General features: G+C 41.1%; 1 protein-coding gene across 2 annotated transcripts; it reads left to right on the top strand.

Moving 5' to 3' along the window:
• The first annotated feature begins 2,485 nt into the window (after window positions 1–2,485).
• Window positions 2,486–23,382, top strand: LOC118825607 (KN motif and ankyrin repeat domain-containing protein 4-like). Of its 2 annotated transcripts, none has more exons than XM_036596292.1 (10): window positions 2,486–2,655; window positions 9,217–9,297; window positions 11,361–12,947; window positions 13,717–13,801; window positions 13,968–14,255; window positions 14,349–14,436; window positions 16,054–16,273; window positions 18,670–18,812; window positions 19,055–19,255; window positions 22,883–23,382. In XM_036596292.1, exons 2-10 carry the CDS (start codon window positions 9,282–9,284, stop codon window positions 22,991–22,993), a joined length of 2,739 nt encoding a protein of 912 aa, XP_036452185.1. In that variant the 5' UTR covers window positions 2,486–2,655; window positions 9,217–9,281; the 3' UTR covers window positions 22,994–23,382. The 2 variants fall into 2 exon arrangements, with proteins under 2 accessions (XP_036452185.1, XP_036452186.1); XM_036596293.1 differs by having other exon boundaries at window positions 2,509–2,595.
• Window positions 23,383–25,299: the final 1,917 nt, after the last annotated feature.

Genomic DNA, 25,299 nt, shown 5'->3' with positions numbered 1-25,299 from the left:
GTTGGCAAAGGTGTTACTGTTACTGTTACTGTGAGTTTTGGGCAGTTGGGACAATGCCAGGGTTCAGGATCAAAGGGGACTGGGTTTTGTTGGTCAGTTTCATCACTCGTCTGCTCTGTTAGGAAATCCACCATATCATTAGTGTGGGCCAGGGTTCGGCTCAAAAATGACTGTGTTGGTTTTGAGTAAGAGCTCATCCAGGCCAGATTTTGATTAATTTGCAGCTTTACAGTTTTTACAGTACAACTGCTTAAACACAGCTGTGGAAAGCTTACAGCTATATGCAAAATTTTGGCGCCCCTGGTCAAGTGTGTTTTGTTGATTTTCTGGAAATATGTGGAAATGTGACATATTTCTTCATCTTTTAATACACAGTCACTGTTTATTTGTGGTATTTAACATATTAGAGGAAAATATAAAACATACAACAAATAGAAATAAAGTTGAAAAATATCTCCAGGTGTTTCTATCCATCCAGAAAGGATCAGAAAGGATGGGTAGCCGTCAAGAAGCCACTTATTAGAAAAGGAAAGAAAAATTAAACAAAGATGCTGCTGGTGTTCTCTGAACAGTGGACTGACCACCCCAGAGTCCAGACCTCAACATCACTGAATATATTTGCTCACGAGAAGCAGAAAGTGTTAAAGTGTTATCTGACAGTATATTCTTCTTCTGTTTCTTATTTTTCTTAACACCCTAGCATCCGTCTAGGATACCATAGCAACCACCTAGCAACACCCTAGCAACCAGCCAGCGACCCCTTAGCACCCACCTGGGATACCATAGCAACCACCTAGCAACACTCTAGCAACCGCCTAGCAACACCCTAGCACCTGCCTGGGATACCATAGCAACCACCTAGTAACACCCTAGCAACCACCTAGCAACACCCTAGCACCCACCTGGGATACCATAGCAACCACCTAGCAACAACGTAGCACCCACTTGGGATACCATAGCAACCACCTAGCAACACTCTAGCAACCGCCTTGCAACACCCTAGCACCTGCCTGGAATACCATAGCAACCACCTAGTAACACCCTAGCAACCACCTAGCAACACCCTAGCACCCACCTGGGATACCATAGCAACCACCTAGCAACAATGTAGCACCCACTTGGGATACCATAGCAACCACTTATACCATTGCAACCACCTAAAATACCAAAATACCATAGTAACTGTTTGGCAACACCTTAGCAACCACCTAGCAACTGCTTAAGCTGCTCATTCAGTCTGCATTTTTTCAGGAAATGTACTTTTCTAGTTATAATGGCTGTTTGGTCTGGAAAATTTTAAAGCAGAAAACTACTGTAAATTACATATATACTGTATACTATAGTGTATACTAATTACATATATACTGTATACTATACTGTATACTAATTACATATACTGTATACTATAAACTACTGCCTATTGACCACATACAGGCTTTGGGGAGTTACGGCATTAAAAATACAATCTCTGGATTCTTCCCTGAGAACCTCAGCGCTGTCTGCGGCGAGACCGCGAGTGATTTTATCGAGACATTTCTAACAGGGACAAGTTGTGCTGAGGGAAAAGGAGGCCTAATGGACTTCCTGAGTACTGCCGGACCCTCACACGAGATATTCGAGAAGCAAAATAAAAAGCCTCCACTGTGGCCTTTTATGTAATGCATTTTAATGTGAATGTATGTTTTACAATTTTCAATCAGAATTTGAATTCAAAAACTACAACCAGAATCACCTTCTTTAGTTTATGTGACAAAAAAACAGGCGTCATCCAACTTTGGTGCCCCTCAGCCAGCCCAGAATTATTTCATTTTCATCAGAAAAAAAGTAGACTTTGTGTTTTTAGAACATTTTAAAAAGCACATACGGGGCCCCCTAGTGGCTCAGGGGCCCCCAGTGACTGCTTATACTCCTTATAGCAAGAAACAGCCCTGTTTATTTGTGAAACTCATGCAAAGAATTTTGTGTTTTGGTGCCTTTTGGAGGCCAAATGTGCTGTTTTACTGGATGGCGAATGTGTTTCAGGAATTCTTCTTAAGCAAATAAGCTCTATTGTGCTATTGTGTACTTTTTTTCCCTTTTTATCACTGGTATGTCTGGAGGGGGCTGAACAGATGTACCCCCTTCTGAAAGCCCCCTGTGGTATTTTCTCCATTACAGTGGATGGTGATTCCTGCTGTGGAGTATTGAATTACACTCCTACAGTCGAGTGTGCGCACATGTGTGCGCATGGACAGAAGTATGTGCGGGCTGTTTGACCACCCTGGCTGCTCTGAGACCTCGAAAAACTTTGCTCTGACCCCCCTCCCAACACATGGGGGTTGTTTTCAAAAAAATGCCTCCCCAGTGTTCAACAACCAGCCCACTCGGCCCTACTGGACGACCGGTTACAGTTTCACTCCGCCCAGCTGCTTCGATTGGCCCGGAGGGCTCAGTGAGAGGCGTGAGGGCCGGCGCTCCAGCCTCCCCACTGTCAGCTCACAATAACGCTGCTTATGTTTTCAAAGAATTTCACGACTGCTGTTCTGTAGCAGCTCTTTCACTCAGTACAATACGTCTGGTGAGTGGATGGAAAGGCCGAGCTGGGCCAGGATCCAGGTAGGCAGATACCAGCTAAGAGGAGGAGGAGGAGGTGATGCTGAAGTTGCAGTTTTTGAGGTAATGGATGTTTTTCGTGTATTTAATTTTAGATACAAACTTGTCCGACTTTCTGTGCATATTTTCTCTTCACATACATACTTTTCCGAGCGAACAGACGTGGTACAGTTCGTCGTTCATGAAACAAAAGGGGATTTAAAATTCCACAAGATGAAAAAGTCATTGTCCTCCCTTGACAATGGACAGAGATCCGCTCCAAGACAGCACAGGATGATGTTAGATATAAACAGCCTAATGTTATTTCAAGTTGGAGCCGCTGAGATGTTGCTCTGATATCGCGAAGGAGCTGCACCGACGTTGGCTTCTGCTTTGTGGTGCGTCTCATGTAGCTGCTGTGCGTGTGCACATATTGCTTTTGGCAAAGAGCCTGGATGATCTGCGTGATCCAAATTCTGTGGACATGGGAAAAAAAGAGTGAAGACAGAGAGGATGAAAGGCCATAGGGAGAAAGAAAGAAAGAAAGAAAGAAAGAAAGAAAATGGAGTAGGCTTTTGGTAGATTTGGAAAAAGTGAAAAAAACAGAGAAAAGTGCAGACTGTGCAGTGTTAACCATGTGTGGCCAAACCTTTTGCCTTTGGGGTCCAAAGTGCACTGTTTGTGGTGGGCCAAGGTCCAAAAAGACAAAACAGAGTAGTGTGTCTCTGAATTGGTAACTTTACAAGAGAAGAAAAAACACTTTTAAGTCTCAGTGGAGATGAATGAAAACAGGTTTTATTTCAGGTCATTTTGGAGCTTTTCTGATGGTCCAAGAAATCTTTTACACAGTGTAAAGTCCAGTTAGCCTCATGTAAAAAATGACAAAGATAGACATGAACAAGGGTTCTTTTCCTGAGATTAACAATGTACAAACAAAGAGCACAGGTAGGTTTTAAATGGAGTTTCATAAAAATATATTTTAACATTAAACTATATTTTGTCACCAAAACGTAAACGTAATAAAAAGCGTAAAAAACAATAATAATGTATGCAAAAATTGTTGATTTTCTAAGTGAGAATACGTTAACACGTCCTCTACACTCCTTAAAAAGATGTTTTTTCTGGGTTTTTTAGGTAAAGATAATGGTTCTTTATAGAATCATGAACACTCAAAGAACTATTTGCAATCTCGAATGGTTCTTTGCATGGTCGTTCTTCAGATTGATGGAGAATGTGTTGTATACGGTTCTATACAGCACCAGAAACGGTTCTTCTGTTGTTAGAAGCTTGACATTGTAAGAACAGAACAACACGTTTTGGTGTTATATAGAACCATTTTCAAAAAGGTTCAATATAGAACCATCTACACATTCACCATCAATCTGAAGAACCGTTTCACCAAGAAAAGAACCATTAAGCATGGAAATGGGTCTATATATAGAACTCATGGTTCTAAATAAACCATTGTCTTTAGTAAATAATCCTTGAGGAACCATCTTTTTTTTTATTTTAACACATAGTTACTGTTTATTTGCTGAATTTAACATTAGAAAAACTAAAAATGTGCCATAACTTTTGAAAAGGCCACATTTCGTGTTTTATTTTATCCTCCAAAGTTCATTTCAGTAAAAATACAGTAAGTGCGTATATAAAGATGCAGACGTCTGTTCTCTGTAGAGGATGTGTTCACTTATTTACACTTAAATCAACACAATATGCAATTTGAGCAGGGGCGCCCAAACATTTGCCCACGACTGTTTATAGTATAAAATGTGTTTTTTCTCTAATTGGGTGAGTGGGTGGGGTTAGGGTACCTTTCTGGTGGGCCAAATTAAACAGAAACTCTGCTCCACACTGTTGTAGGCTGTAGAAAACAGACTCCTCACAGCAGAGGCTACTGGATGTGCTTCCAGTCCAGAGTGGTCAGTGGAGGAGACAGCAGGGCCTGCCACACCCTCTCTGCTCAGAGCGAAGGCCTGAAGGGGTCAGGGAGGGGCAGGCCCAGGCTTTGGCCTTCATCCTGAACCCGAACTCCAAATAGAGGAGGAGGAATGAGGTTCTGTGCCGAGGAAACCACACCGCTTATGGGGCCAAACAGGAAGATCAGAATGGCTCTTAGCGCAGCGCTCCATTGTGTATGTGCATGAGAAAATGTGCAGGACAGGAGAAGCTGAAACCTTCACTAAAGCTGCTTCTACACACTTAAAAGAGTTTGCATAAAACGAAAAAACGATCCGTGTCACTCTCAAGCTGTGTGTGTGTAGTTGTAGAGAAGCAGCCCTCTCACTATAAACATAGGTGGTGACATTTCTCTGAATCACTAGGGCAGATCCGGCCAAAGAGTATATTCCCCTCCTGGCACACGCGGGAGCAGCACTAGGCCGAAATTCCCTCCGCAGAGTAAAATGCTGTTTGCTCCTCTCAAGTTTCCATAGTGTGCATTTGCCCCCCTTCCCTGTCGCCCGACCCAAAAGCAGAAAAATGTCCATTCTCTCTCACAGAGTGCCCTGTTTGAATGTCAAGGCAGGAGCAGTTTTTAAGCTGTCATGGGTTCAAATCCAATTTGTGGTGCAAGCAGGAATGCAATGGAAAGAAATGTGTTTAATGAGAGCAGGGAGTTCTTGCAAAAAATAGTTGCTTAACGGGAGGGGCAATTAAGACTGAGAGAACGGAGAAAACGTTTTATGGAATAGAGGAGCTTGTTTCAGTTACGAAAGATCACTTTCAGGACAAAACTGTATCTCTGGCTGACACTGGGGTGGGACCATCAAGCGTATATTCCTATTTTTTAGGTTGTTCATACACTTTGAACTCAGTCTACACTTTTAAACTAAAGTCTAAACTTGTTGATGAATGATTTTAAAAGTATTTGAGCAAGATTAATCATCTTTCATACGAGCAGGTTATACTGTATGGCCAAAAGTATGTGGACACCACACGTATTTGAGCTTGTTGGACGTCCTATTCTAAAACCATGGGCATTTTTATAGAATTGCTCCCCCTTTGTGGCTATAATAGCCTCCACTCTTTCCACAAGACTTTGGCGTGTGTCTGTGGGAATTCGTGCCATTCAGTCAAAAGAGAGTTTGTGAGTTCAGGCACTGATGTTGCTTGAGGCTGTAGCATTAACATCACCCTTCACTGGAACTGAGGGGCCCAAACCCTGGAAAACAGCCCCAGTCCATCATCCCTCCTCCACCAAACTTTACTGTTGGCACTGTGCTCTGGTAGGTAGTGTTCTCCTGGCATCCGCCAAACCCCGATTCATCCTTCAGACTACCAGATAGTGAAGCGTGAATTATCACTCCAGAGAACGTTTCCACTGCTCCAGAGTCGGTGCTTTACACCACTCCAGCCGACTCTTGGCATTGCGCATAGTGATCTTATGCTTGTGTGCAGCTGCTCAGCCATGGGGACCCAATTCACAAGGCTCCCAATGCACAGATCTTGTGCTGATGTTGCTTCCAGAGGCAGTTTGGAACTCTGTAGTGAGTGAAGCAACAGAGGATGAGTGAGTCCTGCAGCCTGTGAGTTTGGGTGGTCTATTGCTTTTTTACACTATAGGTGAGGTTAAATGTAGCAGTCTGAGGTGCTAGATATAACAGTTAATAAAGATAGAACTAGATATAACAGTTAATAAAGATAGAACTAGATATAACAGTAAAACAGGGCAAATTAGTTCAATACAAATATATGTTGTTTGCAATAGATGAGCTTTCCAACTTCTATACTTATATACTACACCTTATAACATATATGTTAAATAAAGTACATAAATATGTAAAAATATTAGCATTAAATATGTGAGAAAAATTTGTGTGTGAAACAGCTAATATATTTTTACATTTTATTAACTACAAAAATAGAAGAAAAAATATCAGTATGATAAAAATGAAATTTATTTTATTTACATGGCATCTGTAGCATGCATCTGATGAATCTCTGCATAAAAATACAAAGATGTAGTGTGGACTTTATATGGGAGGATATGAACTGGTGTATTTTAAGAGGCTTAGATGTAGCACTGCGTTAGAAAGTACCACATTACAGTAATGTAATTACTTTTTAGGGTAGTGTAACACATTACAGTTTAAATTCAGTTTAAACACTGATTATGACTTTGTAGTTTTACATTTTTAAGCACTGGTGCAAAATCGGAGAATGATCAGCACATATTTATAAAAATGGCAAAATAATAATGCTAAAAAAACCTGAATTATGGCCCTGTTTGTTTCTGACTAGCAGTAATGAGAAGTTAATTACAGTCTTTTCCCCTTTACCCATTTAAACCACAGCTAATCTGTAAGCATTTCTGGTGCTGATACTGTTCTGCTGTTGTTCTCACTTGGCTCGCTCTTCTCAGCCAAATGAGTGGAAATTTTCTCATCACAAGTGGAAACATTCAGAGGCAGACCACTGTAAATATGGCGTAACTAAGATCTTATGGGCTCAGTGCAAATAAAGAATGAAAGGCCCCCATATAAAAAATACTTATGATTTATAAAAATATATATAATGTAATTTGCTTGTTTACTCACTATAGAGATTATGTCTCAAACAAGCTGAACAGTTGCTCTCAGACCGTGCCACTCCACCCACTAGCATCTATCCTAAATGTCCACATGTAGGATCTTAAGAGTTATAAATGATGAATAAATTATGTAGCAGGTATTAAAGGATCCTATTGAAAATGTTTACCATGGATGAGATGCATTATGACTACGAGGGAGATAAACAGACACCAGCGTACAGTTGACAACACAGTGCAAATGTCAGAGAGCACCTTTCATTTAATTTTCAGTCAAAACAGCCATAAAGTACAAGTTATTTATAACAGGAGTTTCCAAAACTGGAGTTCAAAAGATGATTAAAAGTTACAGAGAAAATGAGACTCTTAACAACCACCTGGAAGACCTGGTAGACACCAAAACTGTCCCCATCAGATAAACAGCACTTAAAGCTTTCATCTCTGAGAGAGAGGAGAAATTCAAGCTGCTTCAGATCTGAAAACATCCACAGGTGTTTCTGTCCATCCTTCCACTGTGAGAAGACGACTCAGCTGTAGCTGTCAAGAAGAGCCTCACTGAGAAAGGTAATCGGCAGATCGAAGAAGATGCTGAACACTGGACTGGACACAGCCCAGAGCACCATGTCACTGAAAAAAACAGGAAACATATATTTAAAACACATATTTAACAGAAAATCTATCAGTATTTAAATTGTCCACTTTCAATTTTCCACACCCTACTGCCTCTTCGATCCTCCCAATCCAGTCCAGACCTCAACAGCACTGAATGTGTTTGGAAGCAGAAAGTGCAACCAACTTCTAAGACTTCTAAGAGGTGTGGAAACATATCCCTGCAGCTTTCCTTGAAAAACTGAAAGTGAGTCTCCCCCCAAAAAAGCAAGGAAGCTTTAAATAGTGGGCAGAAAAAAAAATGTATTTATTGAGGCTGTTGTGCAGTTTTCTGTTAAATATCTCGCTACTGTCTGAGCAAAAACTCGCATCTCCATTTTTGATGTTTTTCAGTTTTTAATATAATTTGAAAACGCCTGTTGTCCTTAATGTTGTGTGTAAATTTCATGATGAATGGACCAAAAGAAACGGCCCAAAATGTCTTGAAAAAAAACTCTGGTTCCATTGACTTACATTAAAAGTAAAGTAATTCCTTCTTCTGTAAAGTTACCAATTTGGAGATACGAGGTTTTGCTCTGAGAGCGGTGATATCTTCTCTATCTGTTTACCTGCTGCAGTACCTTGTAGTTATAGGCTGTTTTGACTGGAATTGAAATAATGAATGTTGCTCTCTGACTTTTGTACGGGACTGTATGTTGTTAAGAAATTTGATCTTTCTGTAAGTGCTGGGTTACAATTGTGTCAGCATGTATATGAGGGGTCACGGGCCCCCTATGCTGTGGGCCCCAGTGCCATTTTCCCACCCCCTGCCTCACACACAGCTCCTCAGGGGGAAACTGCCTGAACGTGGAACAGGAGATGCAGGAGATGTCGTGTTTTGAGTTACGTTTCCTGCTTTAGGACCCTGTGCGCCCCTATTTTCCTGTTAGCGCAACTCAGTGAAACGAGTAAGCGTTGAGAATGAGTGCAGGCCTCCTGTCCATTTTGTTACTTCAGCTTTCCTTCAGATCACTCTGCCAGGTGTGGAAAACCGCCTCTCATCACGCAAAATGATAAGCCCCTATTGCTGAGAGCATGTGCTCTTCTCCCTGATCTTATCTGTGGAGCTGGACATAACTGGGGTAGAGAGAGATGCGAGCATTACACGACTGAGATTTTGGATAAGATGGCCTTCTCCTAGCATAGAGCGAGCTTTTTTAGAAGGCTGCATGCATGCCGGTTATTTTGTGCGAGTGAGTGGAAGTGTTTGGTCTCAGCTGTTTGTGTGTTTACTGCATAGCTCACATTGTTTGGGCTGTGGCTGCCTTTGTGGTGCCTCCACTGTGCCGCGTGGTCAGACGGCGAGAGTCGAGGTGGGGGTAGAGAGTTTGAGGAGAAAGGCACACAGAGTCTTCTGTGCAGGACAGCTGTAAAATTCAAAAATAAATGCACACACAGCCTCTGCTCTCTATTCCTGGCACCTTGAATTCAGTACAATCTAATTACCGTTGTGCTTCTTTTATTCTCAGGTATTAAACAAGGAAAAAGAACCTTCCTGCAAGTGAATAAAGCCAATGACTGAAGCCTACGAGCAATGGATACACAAAAAGGTATAAATCTGAACACCTACAGTTTATCTCTACTGTCTGGGGAACACTGGGCCTCATTAACCAATATCTTACTAAGTTTGTTCTTGAATGTGTTCTTGAGAAAGGTCCTAGTTCTTAAAGCACAGAACTGTTCTCACCTTTGTGCTCCTGAGTGTGTGTAGATTCCGTTCTTTCCTAAGAACAAATACCAAATATGAAAACACTGGTGAAAGTCAGAATCTTCTTGAAAACTTTGCAATTTGGTTTTAAGAAGAAATTTTCTTTTTAAGAACGGTTGGTGAATGAGGCCCATTGTGTTTTTCAGTTATGTCGATGTAGGGCTGTCAAACAATCATAAATGATCAAAATGCACTGCTTTTTAAATGGAAAAGTCTTTCTTTAGGGTCAGATTTAAAGGTGCAGTGTGTAAGATTTAGAGGGCTCTAATAGCAGAAATGGAGCATTGTATATAAAACCATGTTTTCATTAGTGTATAATCACCTGTAACTATAAATCATTGTGTTTTCATCAGCTTAGAAAGAGCCCGTCATCTCTACATATGGAGCAGGTTCTCTTCCAACAGAGGCTGACATGTTGCACCGGCATTTTTCTACAGGAGCCCAGAACCAAACCAAACAATGGCTCCTTAGCCAGAGAGCAGTTTACGTGTTTTGACGCTGAACCGGCAGCTTGAATTTAGTGGCGCTGTAGCTCCGGTTCCAAGACGTAGAAAGAAGAATCAGTGGTTGCTGCTGGTGCTGCTGACCATTTGTGTTATGAGAAGTTTGAGAACCCAAATTATGACAAATGAAGCATCAGACAAAGCGAGGGATGTTGTATCCTCTTGTCAATAAAGTGAAAATATGAGGAAGCAAAACGAAATCGAGGCAGGCAATGGCAGAAAGCGACCCATTGGTATGGCTTTTCCTAGATGGAAATTCCTGATGAATCTAAATGCAATGACAGCCACTGTAGGTTTTACTACACGCTTGGAAAGGGAGGGGTGAGGGAGGGGGATTCAATATTCAGGGTATTCATTCACTGCTAGATACCAGTAAATCTTACACACTGCACCTCTGAGCAAATATGACATACACAATCACAACTGAACAATATTATGTGATTAACTGCATTTGCTTTTCTCATCATTTTTAGCTGAAATTTGACTTTAAAGAAACAAAATCTTAAAAAAACAGTGTATTTTGTTATTGCTACATGATTGTACAAAATATGCTTGTATTTATTACTTTGGACAATTCAGTAGCATTATTTTTATTATGTGAGTTTTAGGGTTTGCATAGGCTAGTCTACCAGTCGACTTATAAATCCACTAGTCTGCTCTTTGGGCAGTAGTTGAGCAGTCCAGGACAGTGCCTATCATACAGTGGTGGTAAAACCTGCAGTGAACAAGCTTGAGGAGAGAACAGAAATCAGTTTGCTTTATTATATATACTTTATATAAACTTTATACTTTATTAGTGTGGAAACACTACACAAGAAACCAATTCCACTGTAAAACTGCACTAAAATCCAGGCTCTTAAGCCAGACCATGCAGGTTTTGAGAACCACGATGGGAAAGGGCCCTTTGACTGACATGCAAAACATTCAATCACAGACTGTTCAGCAACAAAAACAGATGTGGAGATATCTTGTTTACTTGCTACCTGCTTTCAAACACAATTCAGAAATAATGTTTTAAAATGGAATATCATGAATGTTTTCTGGTTCAGAGACAATTTCCAGTGAGAGCAGCAGTGGCTGTATGTTCCAACCAGAGAGTGTATATCATGTATCCTTCATGATTGTAGCATCTTGCACTCGATCATATAGCTATGAATTCTGCCGAAGGTGCTGAAGATATTACTTTAAAAGGCATTGAAGGCTGTAGTTGGACAAGAGGGCTACAATTGCAGATTCTATCAGCAACATACAACACCCTTCAGCTGGGCTTCAGCCTGCACTACTACAAAGGGTCAAAATAGGAAAATGCCTTAATGATGTTCAAAAAATTGTTTGTAATGTATTATTAACTTTGACATCCCTACTTTATGTGAAACCTAATTCCATTTGCCTCTTTTCTCAGTCAATGGTGTATCTCCAAAAGAAAATGGAAGTCATAGAAGACCACCTTGCTATTCTGTTGAGACGCCTTATGGATTTCATTTGGACTTAGACTTCCTTAAGTATGTTGATGACATTGAAAAGGGCAACACCATTAGGAGGGTGCCAATTCAGCGTAGACAGCGTGGGCGGAGCAGTGGGTCCCTGTCACGTAACCTTAGCCTACCTGGACATGGGTGCAGGCCCTCTCAGTGGAACTCCACTGGTATCTTATTTCCCAAGCCTCGACTCGCAGACTCTCACCAGCGCTATGAGTTTCAGTCTACAGACAGTGGCTCACCTGGTTTTATCAGGCAAGTAGAGCCTTCCTACAGTTCCTTCACAGCTGCTGAGATGGATGCCACTATTCAGGCTTTTGATGAGCAGCCTTTAGGACTTCATGTGAGGCCAAATTTACTGCGGGCCTCTAGTTTACCACTTACAGTGTTACTGAGGAAACGCTCTGAATCCAATGAGGACCCAATCAGCCCCAACGGTTCAAGGGACTACCTTACACAAGAAAATGGATCTTCTGAAGACGTCTTCCACAGCCCAGAAAGAAAGACAGGAGGGGTGAATGGGACTCTTCAGCGACTCACTACAGCTTTACAGCGAGTGGGAGAACTAGAAGAAGAGATCAGGGTTATACCAGATCTCAAAGCACAGATATGCATCCTGCAAGAGGAGCGAGAGATGCTTCTGCACAAATTCCAATTTCAAAATGACAGCAAAGGACCACTGGACATTTCTACCAGTGTGCCACAAAGCTCAAATCATTCAGCCCTTCCAACACAAGTTTTGGTGAATCAGAATCAGAATAAAGCAAACGATGACTGGATGAATCGAGAGTATGATCAACTGGAAGAGAATGTCAAGGCTTCCTCTGAGCAAGTTGATGCGATTGTGATACCCTTAACCTCAGAGAAAGAGGTCACAGGGACAGGAAATCTCACTAAGACAGTCCGTGAAAACAGAGATCCTTTGGATCATGGAGACAGATCCAAGTCCCTCACTGAGACTCTGCAGAGGAAAGTTGTGATGCTGGAGCAGAAGCTCCATGAACTCGAGTCCGAGCTGGACAAGACAAAAGATCAGCTATTGGAGCAGGTGCAGGAGAGCCATATGAAGGATGAGAGAATCAAGGATCTGACCAAACAAGCCGAACAAGTCTGGGTCAGAACAGAGAAAACGGCGGTGCATCCAATCAATGCGATGAACGGACAAGGCGTACAACCTTCACCTGAGAGCACGTCTGAAAAGTCAGAACCATCTGTTCAAAATCAGTTGCAGGAATCAAGTAAAGGTGGCCAAGTATGTTTAGAAGAAGGAGGTAAACCTCATGCATCAAGGGGACCTGTGAGGTCGCATACTGAGATGGAACATCATGTGAAAAGAGTAAAAGAGCTCCTGCATGAACAATGGGAATGTCTCTGCAGGAAGGAGTCATCGGGAAGAGTCCTGTCCTCTGAACACCTGCCCCCACGGGTCTGCTCCATCCAAGAACAGCTGGTCACTTTAGTCAGCCTCCTTTCACTTTATGTATCCCCTGCAGGGGAGATGCCACTACCAGGTAAATTCATAAATGAATGGGAAAGGGACACCACTGGAGGAATTTGGTGCTAAGTTTGGGGTGGAGACCTCCAATTAACCTTTTGGACCCCCTGAAAATCAAATATTAAGCAGGGCCCTGAAAATAAACCTACTATGACGCTATGCTGTCTGCTAGGAGTAAAATAGACACTCAAATGCAAATTCAGGCAAAGGTAATTCTTTAGCCTGCTTCATGTACAGTCGAGCTTCTATCTTTGGTATTCTTAACTAACTAGGGATGCAGCACTGCTCTGCCTCAGGGTGGCACTGTAGCAAACTGGTTCACCCAGTTGATCCTTCATAGTCCAGCAACTGTAACTATGCCCAGGATACCTCTGAAAAAATTAACAGTATGCCGTAATATATTTGTATTTGCGCTATGGTGAGTGAGTTAGCAGCCAGCCAACCCTGGAGAAGCCAGCCAGCATGGAACCCCCCAAATATCAAGGGGTATTTCGCACACTGTGTACATCCTTCTGGTTCGTACCTGGTGGGGCCCAAGTGCTATGAAAATACAGATACTAATCCTAGCATAAACAAAAAAAGTTTTATTGGCATGTCATTGGTGCTATGTTTGTTAGTACCAATAAAACATTGGGTTGTCAATTGTGAACCATTTGATATTGGTTGGGCCTTAATAGTTAGTAGCCCTTATCACTCAGCTACACAACAGGCTGTGAAAGTGTAAAGAATGCCCATGTTTCTCTTTGTACATCCACAATCATCTTTTATTTTCACCTTCATCTAAGCTCAAGAGTCCAAGATGGTGGACCAAATATCTGTGGTGAATAAGTCCAGGACGGAAAGTCCTACACGAGTTGATGCAAGAGGAAGGTAAGGACTGTGACCTGCCCTACACTTTCAGATATGCGAGGTGTTTTTGTAAGGTTTAGTAACTCTGGACTGTAAGGTTTGGTAGACATTACAGTGGGCACATCAGTTTGATTGATTTCATTGTACGAAGCTGACAGACTCCCTTTAGCTTGTTCAATCTTGGCAGGTCTGGTGAAGGAAAAGATGAAGTGGAGAGTATCACCAGTCCAAAGGAACATGCTGAGGAAGAGTTTGACCACAAGATTTTCCAAAGAGAAGCAGAGCAGGCAAGCAGTATACTGAGCAACAAAGACGATCCTACTCACGGAGGAGGTGTATCAGAAAAGATTATGAAAGATTTACATCTGCTAGAACAGACAATTGGAGCTCAATGTCCAGTGAAAGATGAGGACAAGCAGGGTAGCTCGTGCTCAGGAGCCGAGTCCGAGGAGCTATTGCTGGAGGAAGGAGGCAGGTGAGATAACATTATCGTGCATGTTTTTATAAACATATTTGGAGGTTTGGCCTCATCATGACATCATGATCCTGCTAAAATCTATTTTCCCAGGGAGGCAAAGATTGACAAAGACTTCATGGCTGCATGTTACTTCTTAGAGGACCACATGAACGAAGTGTCCGACCCAAACGATGAAATGGTAATTCAAACACCTACACAAAGGCCTGTCAAAGCTGGGTAGACACCAGAATGACATATGAACTAATACAAACTGCTCCCCGTCTGATTCATCAGACTGCCACATGGCATTGATTTGAGTGGTGATTTCACCGCAGTATCTGAATCAGCTTCAGCTGCATGGAAACAGGCACCACTTATTTACATTAGAGATGCACAGTGATATTGGATACATATTGGTATCAGCAGACAACTGATGATCGGCATCAGACAGATGTTTATATTTTAAAGTTTTATATGTTACCATGGATCATATGTAAGATCAGCTCATGTAAAGAGAAAAATGCTAATGTTATACATTCCTGATGTGTATATAAATGAGTGTTCCCTTTATACAGTCCTAATCTTAACCTTAATCACTGCAGTAGACGGGGATGGGCAAAATAAATTGAAAAAGTAGTGATCCCACATAATCCCGCTGCCCTTTCATGACCTAAGCCTACAATTTGCCATGTCCCTAAAACAAAATGTCACAAATTTGACTATACAGTAGGGCTGCGCAACATGACAATATATCTCGTTGTAGTGGTAAATTATGCCACAATACTATACAGCATGCTTTCCTGAACATATTGTGTATATCGCCACTACTTTTAGAACTGACCAACTGCACGTTTCAGTATAAAGAGAGCAAATGAGTCCCATTACCTGGATTTAGTGCAACACAGTATGACAAATATTAAATAACAATCATGTTCACAGTTTCTGATAGTATTTTTAAAATGCAGGGGTCGCTATGACTACAGCACAAATACAGACATTTTATTTACTATCCAAAACCACCAGTGAACCTCCACGAGCCTCCTGAGTTTTTATGTGCAATGTTGATGATGGAAAAATAGTAGCAGATCTGAAATAAGTTAAAGTTTTCTTTGGGGACTATTTTGCCTCACAATGCTCTGCATGTATCCCTCCACCATGAACGGATTCAAATAAATTGATTAAAATATGTCTTAGACCAAAACTTTATCACAAAACTGATCAGTGTCTCAGACATCAGGCAGTGTATTCATAAACATGTCATGTAATAACTTTCTGTGAGGGAGCTTTTAGAGGTGGACGTCTGGTTCCTATCACCACCACTGTGAACAATTTTGACTCAGTTTTTCACACTAAACCACTCTGAATGACTGTGGATATGTGAACCATTTAATTATGCAGAAGTTTTGAGAAAACAATCCCCTTTAAGTCCTCCCTCAAAAGAGTTTATTAACGCTCAGATTAATAACTGGCTCATCACAGTGATTTATCCGTCTACTCAGGCTTTAGGAAGGCATTTAAAGAAGCTGGTTTTGAGTTCTTTTTTAGAGTACGTCTGATTTTGTGAGCCGTGTGCTGTTTTTAAAATAGCTTATAATAAACAAGCATTAATAATGTTTCTTTTAAAGCTGGAATATTTATATATTATTTAATTTAGTGGGTAAGTATTAAAAAAAATATCATCCTACAAGTGTAAAAAGTAACTGTACCCAGTTACCCAGTACCCAATAATTCTGTTACATCTCTGGCGATAGAAAACTAATATCACATCATGTTTTTTTTTTTCTTTCTATTGAAATAATTGTGTGTTTTTCTGCAGAGGCAGGCTCTCACAGTTGTGTTCCAGCAGTGGTTCCACGTGTCTGCTGAAGAAGACTCGTGCGCAGACACAGTTGCTCTGTATCTTAATGAAGTGTCCACAAAAACACCCTCCATCCTTCCGTTCCTGGTCAACATGGTGGACGACAATGGGAACACGGCCCTGCATTACAGCGTGTCCCACTCTAACTTTAGCATCGTCAAGCTCCTTTTAGACACAGGCAAGTGAAAATATAGTACCACAGAATATTAAATCAAAAGACTAACATATCAGCTGACTAGAACATCTCGCTATAGAAAGCACACATAATTAATAATCCTTCTCTGAGATCAGACACACGAGCTCTGCAAATACACCGCAGCTGCTTTCCTTAGCCAGCTTGGTTTTAGCTTGAAACAGTAGTAGTTTCTCATTTCTTTGTTGTTTCTGTTGCTCTGCTTTCCTTTAAGGGGGATTCCAGAATTTAAACTTCCTGCATAATTAAAGGGTTAAGATGTAAACAAAGTCATTCCAAGTGGTTTGGTGTGAAATTCTCCATATTAGAGAAACTTAGAGTCAGATTTACTCACAACACTCTTAAAAAAGATGGTTCTTCAAGAGTTCTTTAGTAAAGAAAATGGTTCTATATGGAACCATGAACACTGAAAGAACACTTTGCATTAAGGGTTCTTTGCATGGTGAAAAAGTTCTCCAAATTGATGGGGAATGTGGTGTAAATGGTTCTATATAGCACCACAAAGCGTTCTTCTACCATTATGATGTCAGGCTTGTATCAATAGAAGAACCCTTTTTGGTGCTATATTTGTAGCCATTAAGAAGACCAAGTCGCCATGTTGGCAGGTGAGCTGTGACTCTGACTGTGCTCTGATAGACCTCGTCTCATCACCGTTACTGCAGATACAGCCCTGCAGGTAGATAAAAACCAAGCAAAACAGACCAGAATGACTCCGAGAAAGACTTAAAGATATGTAGACGCTTTAGATGCGGCTCCAGAAAACACTACGAGGAGAAGATTAGCTAGATTGGAGGACTTTGCATCCGCACATGCATGTCTCCAGAGTTCTGAACATTCCGCTGCGAGATATTTTATAAAAATTATAAATTACAGCCAAAGCTGTTAAATAATAAAGTCATACATATATATCAAACCCATATCAGCTTCTTATTTGCCAGCTTCCCATTTTAATTTTCAGTTCCACCTAAAAATGGTGCTGCAAGTTTTGCAAGTTGGCAAATACGAAGCTAACATCAGCTTACCTTAATAAATGCATTAATTTACCTCAATAAATGATCCTTAATCAACAAAAAACATAAACTTTCGCTTGGAAGTGTTTCTGAGCAGCTAACCAGCAGCACAGCGAAGCTATAATCAGCCATTGGAGCTGTTGAACTACTGAATGTGTCTCAAACCACACTCTTCTGTACTTGACCTACTACACTAATGAGTGCACTTCTTATGGTATATGCACTATTTTTTTAGCTAGTCTGCGGTTTGGGACACGAAAATAATAATGCAGCGGGGAATTTCAGCCGTTTAGAATATAACTTTTGTTTGTCATCACTACAACCACAAATGAAGTCAGTGCACTCAAATAAACTGTTAATGTGCTTTAAAAATGTAAAATATGTTTAAGAAAACATGTTTTACTGCCTTCGCTGGGTCAGTTACGGCTTTGTTATCTCATTACAAACAGCCACAGCTCTGCTGAATGAACTTGAAGTTGCCAAACAAATTGGTGGCAGTGTGACTGTGATGCCATCGGAACACTATTCATAGAAACCTTTTCACAAAGGTTCTAAATATAACCACCTACAGCACATTATCAATCTGAAGAATGCTTTCACAATGCAAAGAACCGTTTGGTCATGCAAAGGGTTCTCTGAGTGTTCATGGTTCTATATAGAACCATTTTCTTTACTAAAGGACCCTTAAATAAAACATCTTTTTAAAGTGTGTATGTTAGTGATAGGAACCAGATGTCTAAAGCACTTAAAGGGCCCAAATCATGGAAAACAATTTAGCTGATGTGGTATAAAGATGTTGGTAAAGTGTCAACATGTACTGTTCACTCCTCATCCGTACGATCCATAAATGCTGCAAAAAGCTTCAAAAAGAGCCCTTTTTTTAATCCACTGTTTTTATGATGTATCAAACATCAAATCTGGGCTCCCAAACCTAAAACAACAGGCTCTAATATGCATGACGGGTTTATAAGTTGATGTCTAGTGATTTAGCTCACTGTTACAGAGCTCTTTTGATAGCAGTAGTTGTGCATATGTGAGTGATAAACAGCATCAGCGTTGTCTTCATAACCATTTATTTATCTTCATAACCATGGTATTTACCTTTTAATTTGATCTGTCATTTTCTTATATGAACTTAAATTAATACTTATAATTTCTTGTATTCCTGTTAAGCTTTATCACCTGTCTGTAAAGCACTTTAAGTTTCCACCAGCATGAAAAGTGCTCTATAAATTAAAATGATTATTATTATTACTATTACTATTATTATGTTGCTGTGCCCACTCAAACAGGAGGTGAAAGTGTAAGCATGCCATGCACAGGCCTAGACACAACACTTACGGTACTTCACATCTGCTTCTTCTCTTTCAGAGGCGTGTGAGGTGAACCTGAGGAACAAGATCGGATACACAGCCATCATGCTGGCCTCTCTTGTACCTGTGGATTCTCCAAAGGACATGAAGGTGATCCAGCAGCTGATGGAGCTTGGCGACGTTAATGCATGCGCCGGCCAGGTAAGAAACACAGCTGTTTTATCTGGAGCCCGGAAGGATGATTGCACACTGATTTGGTGCTAATCCGAGTTCACTGATTAAAGCTGTGTTCATTAAATTCCCTCTAATATAGTTTTATTCTGCCAGCGCTGCTGTATTTATGCTTTCTCACCCCTTTTAATCAGTCTTTTAAAGCATCACATGTAATTTGGTACCTGTCCCCATTTTCTTACCTCTCTTTATTGATGCCGTTCCTCATAAAGGTGGGCCAGACAGCCCTCCACCTGGCGGTCAGACATGGCCGGGTGTCCACGGTGCAGCAGCTGCTAGCACAAGGAGCTAACATTAACGCTCAGGATCAAGCGGGAACCACCGCACTGATCAGCGCCTGCGACCGTGGCCACACCGACATCGTCCGCATTCTGCTGGAGCACCCCGACTGCGATGTCAGCTTAACAGATAAAGTGAGTCCAGTTCATAATGGGCACAGGTGGGGGAAAAGTCCCTAAATTCAACAGATTGGAAAACATGTCTGCATAACTGAAGATATAAACAGTCTTTCAGAGTGTTTCTAGAGAAACTTACCAAGTCAGAACTGTTCACAGTGGCGGTGATAGGAACCAGACATCCACCTCTAAAAGCTCCTCAATGAAAGTCATTACATGAGATATCGTTATGAATTCACTGCCTGATGCCTGAGATATTGTTTATGATAGTTTAGAGAAGAGTTTTGGTCTAAAATATATTTTTTAAGACACATTCATGGCGGAGAGGTACATGCAGTTCATAAATAAATAATACATTAAAAAAATTACAGTAAAACTGCAGCTGGAAGCTCTTAATTCATGTGGATACTAAACTAGACTGTCAGTGTGGACTAGTTTGAGGACTGCGTTCATATATAATCTTCAGACATTGATTTTCTGTTATTCACAATTGTATATTGCGTTTTGTAGATTGGTGCCTTGCTTTCTGGGTGAATTAAGAATTCAGTAAGCACGCCCTAGTGGACAAAAACTGAATTCAGTAAGCACCCCCTAGTGGACAAAAACTGAATTCAGTAAGCACCCCCTAGTGGACAAAAACAGAATTCATTAAGCGCCCCCCTAGTGGAGTTTTTTCTGCATATAACAAACAGTAAATAAATCTATAAATCTAAGCACCCCCTAGTGGAGAAAAACAGAATTCAGTAAGCGCACCCCTAGTGGACAAAAACAGAATTCAGCAAGCACCCCCCCTAGTGGACACAAACAGAATTCAGCAAGCCCCCCCCCTAGTGGACAAAAACAGAATATAGTAGCGGCCCTTACTGGACAAAAACAGAATTCATTAAGCGCCCCCCTAGTGGAGTTTTTTCTGCATATAACAAACAGTAAATAAATCTATAAATCTAAGCGCCCTTCCTAGTGGACAAAAACAGAATTCAGTAAGCGCCCCCCTAGTGGACAAAAACAGAATTCAGTATGCGCCCCCCTAGTGGACAAAAACAGAATTCAGTATGCGCCCCCCCTAGTGGACAAAAACAGAATTCAGTATGCGCCCCCCCCAGTGGACAAAAACAGAATTCAGTAAGCGCCCCCCTAGTGGACAAAAACAGAATTCAGCAAGCCCCCCCCTAGTGGACAAAAACAGAATTCAGTAAGCGCCCCCCTAGTGGACAAAAACAGAATTCAGTAAGCGCCCCCCTAGTGGACAAAAACAGAATTCAGTAAGCGCCCTTCCTAGTGGACAAAAACAGAATTCAGTAAGCGCCCCCCTAGTGGACAAAAACAGAATATAGTAGCGGCCAGTCAGTTGCTTCCACTGTTCTGGCCACAGAATGATTTATATAAACCGGATTGGACACCACTGTGGATTAGATTCTGAACACACAAGGTACCTTTACAGAGTGAATGAGAAGGAAAGCTGTGGAACAAGGTAGCGGCCTAATCGCTTTCTTCTTTAGGGAAAATGTGATAATCCAAAACAGACATGCCTTATCTTCTCTCCTGAGAGAGAGGGAGCTATTTGGATGCATGCAAGACAAAATGAAATCTGTCAAGCTCCTCCACAGCTGAAGCTGCCCTTTAAGTCCAGTCACGTCTCCCTCACATTAGTCTTGGAGGGCTGATCAGAGAACCTGGCATGATGAGCAGTAAAGTCTCTGAAACAAACAGCAAAAAAGCTCTTTCCTGGCTGAATTCCCGCTTCTGATACCCACCAGTGAGGCAGTATAACTTTGATAGCATATTTGAAGCTGATGATGAAAAGACTGCATCACCTAAAAACGCTAATAATGTTAATAATGATTCCTTTACTAGTTAGCATGTGCAAATGAGGTCATGCTAAATGGCTTTCATGCATCGTCAACCAAGGCAGCATTTGTTGTCAGTAACGTATTTAAGCAAGCTGTTAGTGAATTATAAATTCTGATCAAATTCCCCAGCACACATGGTCTGATGCTAATTTGTATAATAAAATTAAAAGTTCCTGAGCTTGTAGCCACTAGACTGCAGTCACACTGCACTATATTACAGGGAAACTACATCTTATCTCTTCGCCTCTGGTCCTTTATAAATCTACTGCTGCTCATAGTTCAGCGTCTTTGGGTGAAAAATTCCACAAATCTTTTAAAACAGTTTAGTCTTTGAGATGTCAGCAGTCATTCAGAGTGGTTTGATGTGAAATGGTTAATTGTAGATTTCTTTACAGTGGTGGTGATGGGAACCAGGGGTCACCATGACTACAACACAAATATAGACATTTTACTATCCAAAACCACCAGTGAACCAACACGAGTCTTATTTATGGAATGTTGATGATGGGAAAATAGTGATACATCTCAAAGTTCTCTTTGGACCCTTATTAAACCCTGCAGGTCCCCCTTCATCATGATTTAGCTTAAAAAATTGGTAATCAAAAATTTCAAAATTATTGTAGAACATACATCAGACATCAGGCCTCATATTCATATTTCATCATCCATTTCATGTAATATTTTTATGTGAAGGCACTTTTAGAGGCATTAAACTCTCCAGATGTCTGGTTGCTGTCGCCACCACTGTAAACAATTCTGAGGTTTCTTTAGAACGAAACATTTTATACCCTAGCAACGGCCTAGCAACACCTTAGCAATCACCTGGGATACCATAGCAACGGCCTAGCAATTCTTTAGCACCCACTTGGGATAGTATGACTGTGGCCTAGCAACACCTTAGCATCAGCCTGGGATGACACAGCAATGGCATAGCAACACCTTAGCAACAGCCTGGGATGACACAGCAATGGCATAGCAACACCTTAGCAACCACCTGGGATAGCATAGCAGTGGCCTAACAACATCTTAGCAACTCCCTGGGATACCATAGCAGCAGCCTAGCAACACCTTAGCAACTGTCTGGGATACCAAAGCAATGCCCTAGTAACACCTTAGAAACCACCTGGGGTACCATAGCAGTGGCCTAGCAACATGTTAGCAACCACCTGGGATAGCATAGCAATGGTCTAGCAAGACCTTATCAACCACCTGGGGTACCATAGCAGCGGCCTAGCAAGACCTTATCAACCACCTGGTGTACCATAGCAGCGGCCTAGCAACACCGTAGCGACCACCTGGGATATCAAAGCAATGCCCTAGTAACACCTTACAAACCTCCTGGGGTACCATAGCAGCGGCCTAGCAACATGTTAGCAACCACCTGGGATAGCATAGCAATGGCCTAGCAAGACCTTATCAACCACCTGGCATACCATAGTAGCTGCCTATCAATGAATTAGCAACCACCTGGGATGACATAGCAATGGCCTAGCAACATCTTAGCAAGCACCTGGGATAGCATTGCAATGGCCTAGCAACATGGTAGCAACCACTTGGGATAGCATAGCAGTGGCCTAGCAACACCTTAGCAACCACCTGGAATAGCATAGCAGTGGCATGGCAACACATTAGCAACCACCTGGGGTACCATAGCAGTGACCTAGCGACCCTTTAGCAACCAGCTGGGATTCCATATCTAGAGCTTTGTCAAGCCAACTTAAAGTTCGTTCACAAACTTTCCCCTTTTATTCTTATTTCTCTCCTGGTCTTAACTGTTCTATGTTTTTGTGTGCAGGGTGGACGCAGTGCCCTGTCACTGGCCACACAGGCCTCCCACACGGAGATCGCTGACCTCCTCAAAGACCGGGCCAAGATCAGAGGCCCTGACAGATGCAAGATGGCTTAAAGAGTGCCTGCTATTCACGCTAAAGAGCTGTTTAATCCTTTCTCATGTCTCATATTTCTTCATGCATGCAGTAATCGCTATCTGACAAACACTACAGTCTATCCTCTGGTGGGTTGTCGTATACAGTTTGTCCAGGCATCAGTACAGATTCTGAAATATCTCGTTATTATTATTGTTTATAATAATTTGATTAATTACAGTGATATCTATGCTAAACTGTTCAGAAACCACTTTCTACAAATTGCACTTGCCAGGAAAATAATGCCACATATATGATAATCATATTTAGAGTCTGATGTATGTTTGAATCAATAAGCAAAAAACGTTTTTCATCCCTGGGATGCATTTGATAAAAGCTTATTTTGCACAATACACAGTTATTGCTGTAATCACTGTTGATCTGTGATTAATTCTGAGTCAGTTTGTTCTTCTGTCTGTTATGTAATTAGTGAGTTGAGCGGTTACCGAACTGAGCAGATCCAGAGGCGAACGCTCCAGCAGACTCATCTCGCCCAGGAATACTGTAGAATTACAGAGAGCGAAGCAGCAGAGCGTCCCGCGAGACCTGCTGACCCACATCAACACCCACACGGGGAAAACACAAACCTGTCAGGCAGCTCTGTCTTCATTCAGTGTCCTCATTCATAGTTTGATTATTCTTTAGAGAAGTAAATTACACTGCAGGAGCCTGTATGAGGGTCCACACTTCAGCTCCTCACACTCATAACCTCTCATAACTTTACAACTTACACATTCATTTACAGAAGATACTGAGTCATTTATACTAGTTACTGAATAATTCATAGTAGTAAATGAATAATTTACAGTAGTTCATGAATAAATCATGTAGTTAGCGAATAATTTGCAGTAGGTAATGAATAATTTACAGTAGTTCATGAATAATTTATAGTAACCGAATAAGTCATAGTAGTAAATGAATAATGTACAGCAGTTAATGAATAAATCATAGTAGGTAATTACAGTAGTTAATGAGTAAATCATAGTAGCTAATAGATAATTTATAGTACATGAATAATTAATAGTAGATACTGAACATCTTATAGTAGAATTTACAGTAGTTACTATTTACTGAATAATCCATGGTTACTAAATAATTCACAGTGGTTCATGAATAATTCATGGTGGTTACTAAATAATTCATAGTTATTACTGAATAATCAGCAGTTAATGAATTATAGTTAATGAATAATTTACAGCAGTTTTTGGATAATTCATAGTTGGGTAACACTTTATTTGGATAGTCCCCTTTAGATGCTTTGTAGATGCTTGCAAGTTACATTCAACTAAATATCTACTAAACTGACCATAATTTTCACATTTTCAACCTGCTCTAATCCTAACCCTAACCTTAATCTCAACCCAAACCCTAAACCCAACCTTCACCCTGGTCCAAATCCTAATCCTAACCCCACCACTGTTTAGAATCAAGTTTCAACACACAGTTTGTTAACAATTCGAACATCTGTAGATGATCTATAGGGGACTATAGTGGACTATCCAAATAAAGTGAGATCCATAGTTGTTACTAAATAATTCACAGCAGTTCATGAATAATTTATGGTATTTACTGAATAATTCATGGTAGTGAATAAATTGGTTACTCAATTTATCTTAGACACTGAGTCATTTATCGTAGTAACTGAATAATTTACAGCAGTCACTGAACAAGTAAGTCTTAAAGCACCCTTAAAACATTTTTATGAGGACTGCTTTTTAAATGAGACACTATACAGAGCAGCCAATGGGACCACATCTCATTTATATACATCAGTTTTACAGGTATAGTAACAAAAACAGCCTGTTTAACTGTAAGGGATTAAGAGAGCTTACGTAAAACTGAGTTATGACACAGAACCACACAAACTTAAGTGGACCTCAGAAAAATATATTTATTAAAAATGTAGGATGTCAGGTTAACTAAGCCTAGATTTTAGGGCCCAAAACACAACACAAGCATGAGCTGCATTCTGGGTGTGACAGCTAGGGGGCGCTATAATGACAGCCAAGCCTGTCCAAGACGTCTCGTACTGCCGGTGTGCTTTCTTAACTGCCATAGCAGACGAGCGGTTGAGTCTCACGCGAAGACGGATCACGTAACCATAAAAAACATGATACATTATCGTCTTTCTATTCCAACAGAACTTGTCCATGTTTAGCTGTTGAGGCTGCTGGAATAACAGTATATGCTCTGTGATTTGTTCTCTAGCGCCCCCTTCAGCACTGAGCGTTTTAACCACCACAGTAACATAAGAACGCACGGTGAGTTTGTGCAGAAGGACCCAGCG

This window comes from Colossoma macropomum, unplaced genomic scaffold (assembly GCF_904425465.1).
Source record: "Colossoma macropomum unplaced genomic scaffold, Colossoma_macropomum, whole genome shotgun sequence".
NCBI classification, from domain to species: Eukaryota; Metazoa; Chordata; class Actinopteri; order Characiformes; family Serrasalmidae; genus Colossoma; species Colossoma macropomum.
This window is presented reverse-complemented; position numbering and strand designations above follow the sequence as displayed.